The sequence below is a fragment of the Lathyrus oleraceus genome, chromosome 6, assembly GCF_024323335.1.
Source record: "Lathyrus oleraceus cultivar Zhongwan6 chromosome 6, CAAS_Psat_ZW6_1.0, whole genome shotgun sequence".
NCBI classification, from domain to species: domain Eukaryota; kingdom Viridiplantae; phylum Streptophyta; class Magnoliopsida; order Fabales; family Fabaceae; genus Lathyrus; species Lathyrus oleraceus.
Window position 1 is genome coordinate 34,682,019 of NC_066584.1, and position 13,684 is coordinate 34,695,702.

The 13,684-nt window shown below is 36.1% G+C and overlaps 1 protein-coding gene and 1 long non-coding RNA gene across 2 annotated transcripts; both read right to left on the minus strand.

Annotated features, from left to right (window-relative positions):
* Nucleotides 1-5,001: 5,001 nt before the first annotated feature.
* Nucleotides 5,002-6,131, minus strand: LOC127092834 (uncharacterized). The gene is made up of 2 exons (XR_007792314.1): nt 5,398-6,131; nt 5,002-5,312 (listed from the first exon to the last, which is right to left on the minus strand). It is a non-coding gene; the product is annotated as an uncharacterized LOC127092834 (long non-coding RNA).
* Nucleotides 6,132-6,144: 13 nt separating this feature from the next.
* LOC127093859 (uncharacterized) lies at nt 6,145-6,459 on the minus strand. The gene has a single exon (XM_051032759.1). It carries the CDS (start codon nt 6,457-6,459, stop codon nt 6,145-6,147), a length of 315 nt encoding a protein of 104 aa, XP_050888716.1.
* Nucleotides 6,460-13,684: the final 7,225 nt, after the last annotated feature.

Genomic DNA, 13,684 nt, shown 5'->3' on the forward strand with positions numbered 1-13,684 from the left:
CTCTACTTTTAACTCCATTTTCTGATATAAATTTCTGCCAATTGTTGTTCTGACATCCTTTGGGACGCTCAGATGGTTCGACTCACACGTGTGTATCAATAATCGCTACTCTCTAAAGGTAATGATCGGAATCTCTTTTGTCTTGTACTTATTTAACATTTATCATGGTTCCTGTGAGGATAGTTATGGAAGAATCGAGAGGATACGTCACGACTGAAGATCGAAAAAAGTTGGTGGCCTCGACTCTAAGGAAATTGCCAAATGTTTTGCTTTCCCATATTTGCCCTTGATAACTTTATTTATCGTAAATGACTTCAAGCAAGAACGAAAGGCTCAGATATACACCTGGGTGCATCCTCACGCTTTTGATCATGATCCTACAGACATGGAAGTAATGTTGTGGTTGAAATCTCAATCTTGTGCTTATAATTATGGTCGTTTATTTTTACGTGTTGATTGTGAGACTTAAATGAAGTTAAACAATTATCGATTTTCTCGAAATTGAGAGGACTAAGATCTGATGACAAGGATGAACTAGGAAACATTATAAATCATTTTCGTATTCGTCAACAAAGAAGGTCTAGACGATTATTTTTTTGAGGTGGGTTCCTCTTTGGACTAAGGGGTGTTCTCGCCAAAAGGGGATACAAGGTTGTGTTATAAGTATGAGGCATGTGTCATTCCTCTTCATGAATGCTTGTTCTCCAAGATAGGTTTCAAACTTCCTTTTAACCACTTTGAAGTGGATGTTCTTAACCAACTTGGGGTACCTCATTCATAACTGCATCTGGCGAATTAGGCTTACGTCAAAGTTTTCTAGTACTTGTGTGAATACAAAAAAAAAATATACAAACCTTGACACTTTTTTTTCATCTTTTTAACATTAAGCGTAATTTTGTTGATTCGGGACGGGGTCAACTCTCTCTCTCTCTCTCTCTCTCTCTCTCTCTCTCTCAAACAAGGCGAGAAGATGTTCGAGGTGTATATTGACACTATGAAGAATTTTAAATACCTTTATTACCTAGTTACTCCTCTTACACGTGTTTATTATGCTAGTATATGTAATTTTCATCTTGATATGCCTTTGAGATGTTCCAACAAATTCCTAAAATTATGGAATCACAATCACTTTTTGGTCGGGTCCGAGACTTATGTCTACCTTCCTGACGACCAATCTCAAGAGGAAACTTATCTAAATATCAAGATGGTGGTTTTTTAGGATACCTAAGACTTTGATGATTGTTTCGGGTCTTCTATGGAAGCAATGAAAAGGCAACAAAAACGATACATAAAGACATGACTGCTAGTGGAAGCCGCCATCAAAGAGTAAAGACATTGACATATTTGGTGAGAGTGTGGAAGATTTAATTTTCCTTTGTCTCGTTGTTCCTAAGAGAGTGTATTTATTTCTCATTTTCTTTTTGCTACCAAATAAGATGGCTTGTCATAGAACGATGCTTCAAATGAGAAGGACACCCAAAATTATTCATCTGCCCTTCGGGACCGAGGCTTTACCATTTACTAGCGAGATCCATATTTTGGAGAGCTATACTTATCTGACCTCTCATTCTCGTGTTGCTATGAAATGATATGAGGTACAAAGCCGAATAGGGTCTCCCAAGAAGTAAGAGCCAACAAAGCAAGTTCGATCGAAGATCCTTCCCTAAAAAGACCTCAAAGAATGGAGTCAGGAAAAAATGGAAGAAATTTCGTACTAAATGCACAAGGCTTTAAACCTTTGGGCCTTCAAAGTTGAATGAAAAGGAGACGAGTTCGTGTTTGACCGTTTTCGGGGGGAAAAGTTCCCGTATAGCTCATTATGTCGTAGTTATCAAACTAGATGGGCTTCTTGGCGAGCTTATTAAGGTTGGAAGCCTCTTATGGGAAAACGACAGAAAGTTCAACCTTTTGAGTATCCTCACTTATTGGCAAAGAAAGGGAACTCACTTATACAACGAATAAGGGAGATGGATGTCGCATTGCCATCAGCATGGAAGAAGATATATGATGTTGAGAATGTATTTGCCAAAGTGAATGGGACTTTATATTCTTCTCAAAGGATAATAAATAAGTTGGAGACATTCTTAAACGAGGCTCGTGAAGGTTGGAAGAAGGTTTAAAACGACCTCAGGGACATGCATTCCAAAAATATTGACTTGTCTAAGGAGTATGCAAAGTTAGTGTAACATGGTCTCTATTGCATGCCTCTTTTGAAAATGTTTTGAAGCATATGGAATTTTTCCAACTGGGGTTTTGAATCTTAAGGGAACATATCTATCCTGAGCAAAAAATAGCATATGAGAGACGAGTGAACCTTGGTGAAGAGTAAGACTCATACTATATTTTTTACTACAGGCTATGTTTTTCCTAAATGTTGTTTATAAACAAATGATTGTACATTGTTGTAATATTGGCCTCGGTGTGGAGTATTATTTATTTTTGGGTTAATAAGTATTTTTCTCCCTTGTCATATAGGAAAACTTTGAAAAATATCTCTGCAAATTATTATTTTTTATTTTCATCCTTAATATTTTTAGATTTTTTGTTTTGATCCCTCTTGAAGCTCAGTCATCAGAAAAAATGATGTGAGAGCATTTTTTTTTAATTTTTTTATGATGTGAATGCCAAGTTGGTTTTTTATTTTAATTTTTAATTCTATGCTAACTTTTAATTTATTTATTTATTTATTTTGGATATTAAAGAAAAAAATACAAAAGTTGGTCCACGTGAAGTTTGAACCCATGGCTTTAGATTTTTCTCAAATGATAATAAAGAAGTTGGAAACATCCTTAAACGAGGCTCATGGAGGTTAGAAGAAGGTCCAAAACAACCCCAGGGACATGCATTCCAAAGATTTTTCGTCGTTGCTGAGAATGCCAAAGATCCTCCACCTCTTCCTCAAAGAATGGATGATCCAGTCGTAATAACTTCTTCATATGTTCCACCGTTGCAAGATCATATCCAAATTAGGGAAAGCCAATGAGCATTCCAGCCTGTTCCATTCCCCATATGTGCTCCATAATTTCACCAGGGTGAACCCTCGCTTAGACCTCCATCACTACCTACGATGCTTGAAAAGAAGATGATTTCTGGCTTTCAACTATTACAAGTTGACCTTTATGTACAGGGCGTGAATGATCTGCTGAATAATGTTTACAACATGGTACAACAACAAAATTCGCAGGCCTTAGCTGAAAGAATATTATGAATTAAAGAAAGCATGTAACATATTAAATTGAGGAACAATAACGTACAAGAAGAAACTTCATGAAGAAACCAATCTTTTATCTCTGAATCAATGCCAATTCGGGAGGCAATGTATCAAGAAAAAATCTAGAAGTCGTCGAGCTGCTGAATACATCATAGATAAACAAACCTATCCTCTGACCCTAAGAGGGGGGATAGGTAGCCATACTCCTCTAGAAGTCCTTCACTCCCAAGGGAGAGAAAGATGTCAAGAAGAGGCTTCAATCCTGAAGCGAAAGAAAAAACCCTTATTCGCTCGCATCCTTGATAGCATGATTTTGAGATCACTTGAGAAGATGCCAAAGCTCGAAAGCTATGAAGGAATCATGGATACATACGAACATGTTAAACACTTAGGTGATCATCTAGATGACTACCACACCCGTGAGGCTGTAAAATGCAAACTATTTGCATTAATTTTGATTTGATCACCAATGGCTTGGTTTAAATACCTTCATGGTATAATTATAGATTAATGGATAAACTTGTGTGAGGCCTTCACCGCTCACTTCACTGCCTGAAAGAGGCAACCCACAACCATGGTCGTGTTCAGTCGAATCACCCAAGGTAAGAAAGAAACCTTGTGTGGGTATGTTAGTCGCTTTACCAAGGTGGACATGAGGGCTCAGGTGAGAGCTTGAAATGTTGTATTTTTCATATGGGCTTGAGGAATGATTGTATATTTTGGAGGAAACTAGGGCACAAAGAGGCACATAACCTGGAATACTTGCTGAGTAGGGTGCAATCTCACAGTAATTGTGAAGAGAAACTCCTGACCATGTGGACCAATCAAGGAACAAGAAACAGCGGATCCAACTGTCCACAAGAGAAAGATGGTGGTTAGAAAGATAAAGAAAGTGAGTGCAACCCCACTCCAAATTCGATACTTATACCCCCCCCCCCCCCCTAACACTTCATGGGATAATTTTAGAAATAATGCACGAACATGGAGTTCAATGAAGCTCGGATCAGGAACATGTATTCAGTCAAAGAGTCTTCTCGGATAAATAAATCCAAGTATTTTCGTTTCCACAAAGACACGACCATAACACAAACGATTGCATCTAGTTGAAGGATACAATTAAGTGACATATCAAGAAGGGACGCTTGACTGAGTACACTAGGGACGACAAGAGAGGTCGAGGAGACTCTCCGAAAAAGAAAAGGTCCCCCAAGAAAAAATTTGAATCCATTGTCATGGCTAAAGGAAATGATACATGGAGTGGGGAGGAAAAAGGACGCAAGGGGAAACAATTGTACATCACCTCCATCATTTATGGCTCCTCGATAGAGATAAACCCATCTGAGGGACGATGAAGAGTTAGATTTCCAAGTTGATGGACATCAACAAAAAGGACGGGCATACTTTTACTAAAAGACCAGAGAGGTCAATCCTCGATTTTTGGGACAAGAAAAAGGTATGAAGGATCCCAAAGATTTTTACTTAGTCGGAAAATTATGAGACATGACTATTAGATCTCCTACATGTAAGGAAACTCATCTTGTCCAGACGAGTAGAAGTGGTTGATCCACACGAAGTTAAATTTATCTACCATGTCTCTCATGACCAACAAGTTGTGGCTCTTCCACTTGGTTATCTTAATTCAATTATTTTGTAAAAGTGACAACACATTAATATAATATATTTCATCATTTGATTAAAGAAAGAAAACATTTCTACTAAATTATCTCTCCTCCATGTGAATATGAAAGGTAACAACGAGTCCGAGATAGGAACAAAGAAATCAAGTCACGTCACAAAGACTCAAGTGTTGTCACAAATACCATAAATGTATGATTAAAACAATTAAAATTCCATTATTCCAATTGACACACACATAAAGAAAGCAGGCCACAAATGGGAAAATATCGACTCACCCCCTCTTGGTAGCTAGTCACTCCATAGGTAATTGTGAGTCGGTCATACGTCAATCTCGAACTAGGTTTTTATCTGGGGGCAAAGAAGGGGTATCAGCCATTGGCCATACATTGTCCCTAGAGAATTCCAATAAACTTCAAGCGCAACCTCGGAGAAAAAGCTATGTCCTAGATAATAGAACCTGAGACTAAAAGCAACACCTTAAAATAGGTAAATACGAGTGAGTAACAAACTGATAAATATATTACATGACAAGAACAACAAAGACTTACAAATTTTGAGTACAAGCATGCCGGAAAAAAAAGGAATATTAATCCTTCAAGAAGACCACCTTTCTAGTTTTGATAGTCTGATCAAGACGAGCTTGCTCTCAGGAGATCAACACTGTAGGATAAAAATACTACACATGTTTCAAGGCACTCTCAAAAGTGTCATTGGAAATGAAGTAACTTTCTTCTATTGACTTGGACAAATCCTTATAAAGATCAAGATTCTCAAAGGAAATCGTACGAAGGTCGTCCATAGCCATTTTCTCTCTTTCCTGAGATTCTTTCAGAGGCTTCTCCAGCTCTTATGTCTTTCTCCGGGCAAAGATCCAAAGACCGATTTACCTCATTAAAAGCGGCTTTCACCTTGGATAAATATATCTAAGTGAAAGTCAAAATATCGTTCTTCCTTGTCACTTCATGAACAAACAACTTCACTTTCTCAACCAAAGTGTCGAGATAGTCAAAATGCACAATTATTTATAATATTAGAAGGACATGATTCTTTACATGTCCGAACATAAATTGAAAAAAAAAATTGTTACTTATTAAACTCGTATGTATAATCATTGTTTAAGATCTCTAATTATTGTAACTCATATATAATAAATTGTTTTGCAAAATATAAAATCAAAAGCAAAAAAAGAAAAATGGAGAGAAAAATCTTCTTTGTATTAGAGAAAAAATTAAATAATTTTCATTCAAAATTAATCCCAAAAAATACATATATACATGTTTTTACATAATCATAAACTAATCCAATAAATGTCTTGGTGGTAAGATCCTAGATGGGTGAGCATACCTAGAAGAGAAAGAACGATGAAGATTATCTGGCTCCATCCACCCACTTCCTTTATCAAAATTCTTTGAGTATGATTCTTCATCATAAACACCTAATTCCATTCTTGGACTTGAACCAAAGATTTTCTTCTTGTCTCTTTTAAGCTTTCTCCAAAGCATTTGCCACGCTGATTTTGTTCTATCATGTGGTTTTGTGTAGCTTCTACCTAACCTTATGTTTTGAGTTGTTGAATTGCTTGTACTAAATATTTGCTTCTTGAAATCCATTTGCAGGGAATTATTTTACACAAGTTTCTTCAAAAAAGTATATGGTTTGTCATATGAAATTATGATTTATTTTGTCTTTAATAAGTAGATTTGTTTGTATAGAATTGAAGTTTGGGGACCATGAGGGAAGGATGGTGAAAGGACTCGTTAGCCTCCAATTTAGGCTTATTTTCTTTATGATGTGACTGTCCCAATTTAGCTATGTCCCACTTTACCAAATATAAGTTACTCAATAAATTTTTGGACCAGCTTTATTCCAATAATTAAATACAACAAAATTATTTTTTATTAGAATTCAATAAAATTTCCCACGGTATAATAAAATGTATAATTTTAATAATAATAATAATAATAATAATAATAATTCAATAAATAATTTAAGATTTATTCAAATATAAAGACTATTACTCAATTTACACTCAACTTTGATTTTGCTTTCTGAGAGAATAAGTTAATATGAGATAATATGAGAGTGGATTGTATTTATTGGTTCATGCATGAGGTCAAGACCAGATGCGATTAGGATCTTGTGATTAAGTTTTCATAGGACAATTTTACTCAGTGATTTTTTTCACCAGATTGTGTGACTAAACATTATATTTTGGACGAGTCAAAGATCCAAAAAACTAAGGATTAAATCATCTTAAATCCAATCCATTCGATCGTGTTAGAACTTGGAATCACAAGATTAATGAATAATGAAGAAATTGAGTGTGAATATGGATAGAGTAAGAAGGGGAATTGTAATTAGAGTAATTGAGGGTGGGGAACCAGAGGGATCACCGGCCTGGTCTAATTCCTGGATCGGGTAAGCTATTGAACCAGTAAGAACTGGTCAGAATCAGTCAAAACCGGTAAAAATAAAAAAACTGATGGTTTTAGAAAATCGACGGGTTAAATGCTTCTTTTTTTCTCAGACAAAACGACCTGAGATTGTTGGTATGAGTTAGGTGAAAGTGTTGTGCTTGGACCTGAGATCGCTCAGCAGACTACTGTGAAGGTTAAGATGATTCAGGAGAAGATGAAAGCATCGTAGAGCAGACATAAGAGTTATAATGAAAAGCGGAGAAAGACACTTGAAATCTAAGAGGGGGATCATGTGTTCTTGAGAATCACTCAGGTGATTGGTGTTGGTCATGTGTTGAAGCCTCGAAAGCTTACACCTAATTTTACAGATCCTTTAAAGAGTAGGAGACATTTTCTGCAGAGTTACCTTACCACCGTCTCTTTCGAATCTTCATAGTGTATTTCATGTGACTTAACTTCAAAAGCATATTCATGATTCGTCCCATGTGATCCAATTGGATTATGTGCAAGTGAGAGATAACTTGATTGTGAAGGCATCACCCTTTGCGGATTGAGCATTGAAAGTCGAAACACTTTAGATGTAAAGAGATTGCTTTAGTTAAGGTGGTGTGGGGAGGGTTTTCTAGAGGAAGTGTGGTATGGGAGTTAGAGAGCCGGATGAGAGAGTCTTATCCGGAGTTGTTTCTTTCAGGTAATTTTCGAGGGGGAAAATTCTTTAAATGGGGGATAGTTGTAACACCCCGATTTTTCATTTTTTTAAATTGAGTTTAAAATACTTTATATTATTTTATTTGAGTGTTAGATTTAATTATTAGTATTATTGAGGAATGGTAGAGTTTTATTAGAAGTATCATTAATTTTAAATTTAAAAAATTAGAAATTGAGCTTTGGGAAAGAAATTCGAATTTAAATTATATTTTAGGAACAATGGTGGAATTAGTAAGAATTGGGGAGAGTTAGTGTATCAATAAAAAATAGTAGGGTTTTATTTAAATAGAGAGTGAAATTAGAGTTAGGGTTATTTTTTTAGAGAATAAGCTATCAGCAGAGTCAGAGAGATCCTAGCAGAGCAAAAATTGGGAGAAGAGAAAAATTCCATTGTTGTAACTTCAAGTTTGCTACGAATTCGAGGTAGTGGGATTGTTCATGATATGAGTGTTTATGACATAAAGGATAGAGATGATTCCTTATCCTCTTTCTTTTTTCTTTCAATTTTTCTTCCATTGATGAAATTATTGAATCTTAGATGGTTTGTGCAAAACCTCTCTTGATTGATGTGATATATTGTGAATTTCGTGTTTTATTGGTGACTGATTTTCCTATAAAATTGTAAGTGAAATTCAGAGTTTTAATGTTCATGTTGATAAGCTTTAAACTGATGAACATGTTAATGGTTTTGTCATCAATCAATGAAATGAATGATTAATCTGTGTGAAATCGATGTGTGTAATGTTGTATAAATGATGTATGATGATTTACTGTGAATTTTGGGTGTTCTGGGATCTAAATTAGAGCTTCGAAAATGCTCCAATGAAGAAAATGCAAAAGTATGCATTCTGCACAGTGATGACGGGCATCACCTTTATGATGGCCTAACTATCATTGTGTTGGCCAAGCTGATGGGCATTAGCAAGGTGATGGGACGACCTTCATGGACTCAGGGAATGGGCTCCTTTCCTGAGTGTCAGCATGATGGCGGGTTTTTGGCACACACACACACATACACATAGGTGACGGGAAGGTGTGACGATCGTCATGCCTTGAGGGTTGACCATCATGCCCATGTTTGACCGATATTGGGTCGTTTGACTCGATTTTTTTAGTTGATTTTGTTTTCGATGTTTATTTGATGTTGTTGATGAGTATTTATAAGTATTGTCGAGAAAATATATAATTTAATTATTATGATGAGTTATGATAAAAATGTTCAGTTATGCTGAGATGTTTGGTTCATAGAGGAACCATTGTTGTAGTCATGTATTAACAATATTTATATTGAGTTTTAGGTTTAGAGAGGAACTAATAACGAGTATTGGAGTTGGAGGTTTGAGAAAAGTATTGCGTTTTTTTTTTGCATTCATGCATCATGTATATCAGAGATAGGTATCACTTCGGTCCAGTGACGAGTCTCATGTTCAGATAGGAATTGATGACGAGTTTAATGGTTTAGAGAGGAACTAGGCTTAGAGAGTAACCAATGACGAGTCTAAAGATTCAGAGCGGAACCAGGTTCATAGAGGAACCATGTAAAGGGTGGATTAATCGCTAATATACATCTAATATTCAAAATCTTGCTACCAGATGCCTTGGAGTAGAGGAGATAAATATATTGCATACATAATCGCGTTTGTAATTGATTATTCTTGTGGATTATTTATGTGATTTCCGAGTGATATTGTTTGCACTATACTTTCTATTTTATGCACCACTAACATATATGAATGTATTTCTCACCCCTGGGTTTGTCTGTGTTGTTCTTTACGCTTGTGGTGCAGATACTTAGGTAGAGGAGTCTTGGTCGTTGTTTTATTTTAGATGATGGTGTAGTGGCCTTCTTCTTCATTTATTACTTTTGAGTTTATTCTAGTTTCTGTGTGTCGCTCTGATAGTGTAACACCTGGATGGGTTACCTTTCTGTTTTTGTGTTATGAGAGTTATTGAACTATTTCTTTATGATTTGAAATGAAGTTGATCTCTAATTATGAGACAGTTAAAGTTGAGTTGCTATTATTTATTTCCACTACTATAATATGATAGTTGAGAGAGATGTTAATGCTGAGAAAATGTGACACTCTATTTTTTAGTAATTATCCGTATATTTTTATAAAATAAGTGTTTGGGGTTTAGGGTCTTACATGTGACACCCTATAGAACCATGTCATGTAGGTGTCTTCCATAACCCAATGTACAAGAACTGGCACCCGCCGATACTCCTCTGGCACCAAGTTACTCTCAAGATCTATATGGCGGACATCGGGTGGAGCTGACTCATAGGAAGGTCTCAGAATAATCTATAAGTAGTCAAATTGGTGCATCGCTCGCTCGAGAAGATAAGGATACATAAGAGATGACCCACATGCAATCCATCAGGAATATAAGGAAATGATGTCAAGTTGTCGCGTCTGGCAATGACTCCCACACGGGCAGAAGCAAGCGTCATCTAGTACCATACAGTTAAGAGAGGCTTTGAACGGCCTGTCCACACTATTCTCTCTGTATGGAACAAAAGCGGTTGCACGTGGCCCGTCCTCATCGTACGTAAGCACGATTTCCCACCCAGTGATGCGATGGAAGTGGGAAATAATACATCCCTGAAAATGGTTTGGATACAATATTCATAACAAGTGTAACAAATGAATTATGAAAATATTAGTAACAAGAAAATACTTTGAGCAGCGTACAACTTCCATTCATCACCTTCGAGTACAGGTAGACCAAACAGGAGGCCACCCAATTGCACTCGTGAATTGCAGTCAAGTCGATAAAATACTGAAGGTAGACCACATTGATGTAGGTTGCACTTGTGTCCATAAATATGGACGTACCAACCAAGAACAAGATGTAACACTTCAATGTGCAAGTTCGATGATACTCAACCAACACATCATCACCTTCGACATCTAAGGCCTCCTGCAAATGTTATTTATAAAGATTTTCCAAAAAAAACTAAACCTAGCATGAGCACCTCTAGTGTTAGCTTCCTTCTTGGCGGCCTTACCAGGGTCATCACCCAAATGGGTGACCATTATATCGAAGGCTTCATCTCGCCCCATCCTCCTGTGGTCCAGTAATCTTCCCCTGATGGGAAGATGCATGAGGCATGAGACATCATCCAAGGTGGTGGTCATCTCACCTATAAGAAGGTGGAAAGATGACCTCTGTGAATGCCACCTCTTAGTAAAAGCCGCCTACATGCCGTGGTTTATGGTTATATAAGCAAAAAAACATAAACCAACAAGATTGGAATATCGGATAACATCAATGAACTAAGCATTAGTGGGTTGTGCCAGCTCTAATATCTTCCTACTGTGGTTTGCAGATTACAAACATGTATGCTCCTGTCAAAAGAAAATATCACCATCAACATCGATTTAATAGTTGAAAACATATGAATTTCAAAAGAAAAAAAATATACCTCATTCACATACATGCCTAGCGGCATGGTTGGCATATAGATGAAGTAAGGAGGTGTAAAATGGGCCTCTTGGGTAAATCTCTAAAGGAGCATCGACAACAACTTCCTCTTGCACTTCAGGGGCTTCAGGAACTTTAGGATTTGCTGCATCATATGCTTGAGAGAGTCGGCTACGAGAACTAGACGCCTGGGAACCTCGAAGCTACGAAGTAGATGTAATGTCAAATGAGTTATCAGTAACTCATGGCTTCGCAGTCCTCGTTGCGGCCCTCTCATGTTGTACCGATGTGGTTTGGGACACACGCCCGAGCCTAATTCGGCCAGTCTTGTTTTTAGCCATTGCATCTGTATTAGAAACAGAGACAAATATAAATAGCATGTCTGGAAAAATTCAAAAATTCCACAAAACTAACCAATTTTTTTCTTGAGTCCAGTCCAGAGATGTATCTCTGAAAATAATGCATACCAAATTTGGAGATGTATCTTCAGACAAACTATGATTGTCTCAACCATGGAAGATACACCATTTTTGCCCTAACAATCCAAAAATACCTCAATGTATGTTCTTATGGCCTACCAAAATCGTTTACACTACTTTCTAATGTACGTAAAACAATTAATTTAGCTTAAACAACTAACTACAAATCAAAACATAAAAGAGATAGAATTTTTAAAAACTTACCAAATCAAATTGAATGTATGAGTTATGGGATGCTGGAAAGGAGGAGTTAGAGTTCCATCGATACAAGTTTGCTACAAAGGGAAACTTGAATGGGACAGAAAGCTCAAAAGCTTGAGAGGAGGAAGAGAACTTTTTATTCTTCTTTTTTTTGCAGGAAATGAGAAAGGTAGTGTGGCGAAGGATATGAAACAAAAGCGCTCGAAGATGCATCTCTGAATCACCCACTAACTTTTAAATAAATAGTTTTTATGGATATGCATCTTTGGACACACCGCAGGATATGAAACAAAAGCGCTCGAAGATGCATCTCCGAATCACCCACTAACTTTTAAATAAATGGTGTTTATGGATATGCATCTTTGGACACACTTTTTACGCACACGAAGATGCATCTCCGAATTATTTTTTGACACAATGGGATGCCTCTTCAATTTGGTCTGAGAAATAGCTAAAACAGGTGTATCCGGAGATGCATCTCCAAACTGCAGGGGCAGTCTGGACTTTTCATGGTGGTGTGGAATAACTCATAAGGGTGGAAAGATCAATTCCCTTGATACTAAATATGTGAGAAACACTTATATTGTATGTCATAGACATTAAGACTTTGTATAGTTGTTTGGAGGGGAGCGGAAGCTTCGAAAAATGATTTTTTTTTAAATATAGAGAAATCCTTAATATTTTTTGATAATTTTTTTTAATGATAAAATAGTACTTATGATTAACATATATTATTTTTTAATACTATAACATAAATTATATTTGAATAATTTTTCGAGTCCTCCAAAATTCTTTAAACCCCTTCTCCAATATAATTTTTTAGGTCCTAAAATTAGAGGGATTTTGGTTTTTTGAATATAAATAAATCCATAAAGCCTAAACCCTCCACATTTAAATCCTTCTATTCTTTTCACCAATTTCCCTGAATGTAAGCATATCAGAAAAAATCAATTAAATTGACAATTCAAGCCAAACAAAATCGAAGAAAAAAATGATTGTTTCTAGATCGGTTCCAAAACCGAACCGAACTAATGAAAATCAATGTGGTTTGTTTCGGTTCTCGGTTTTAGTTTTTAGGAACCTTCAAACCGATGAACCGAATCAATATCTATAATTACACTTTAAATCTTTTATTCCACCCATCATTAAGCCCAAAAAATTTATCGGTCCAACCATTCTCCATTTTTGTTTACATTTCCTTCCTTTCGGCAAACTCCGAACCATAGAAAGTATAAATCATAAGACACAAAAATTTGTTTTCACTGAACTGCTGCTCTCGTCGTCCGCCAACACTGTTGTTCTCTCTACCTTCGTCCTAATATGTTATGGTCGCCTTCTTCGTGTTTAAGTTTTTTTTGTTAGTTTTCATAATTTTTTAAACCTTTTTTGTTTTCTTCTTCAACAAAATTTCTTCTAGTCTTGAGGTAAAATGTTAATTTATGTGTATTGAAATTTTTTGTTATTATTATTATTATTATGTTTTATTTGTTAAACTTTCAAATCTCTTCTCAACTTTGTGATGTCAAATGTCAACTTTTATAGTTGATAATAAACTTAGTTTATGATGCAATAAAATCATGTCACTATTTCTTATGGATTAAAAA

Bases quoted from the DNA above. Each gene is read 5' to 3' on its own strand.
- LOC127093859 (XM_051032759.1), bottom strand. From the start codon at position 6,459: ATGGATTTCAAGAAGCAAATATTTAGTACAAGCAATTCAACAACTCAA.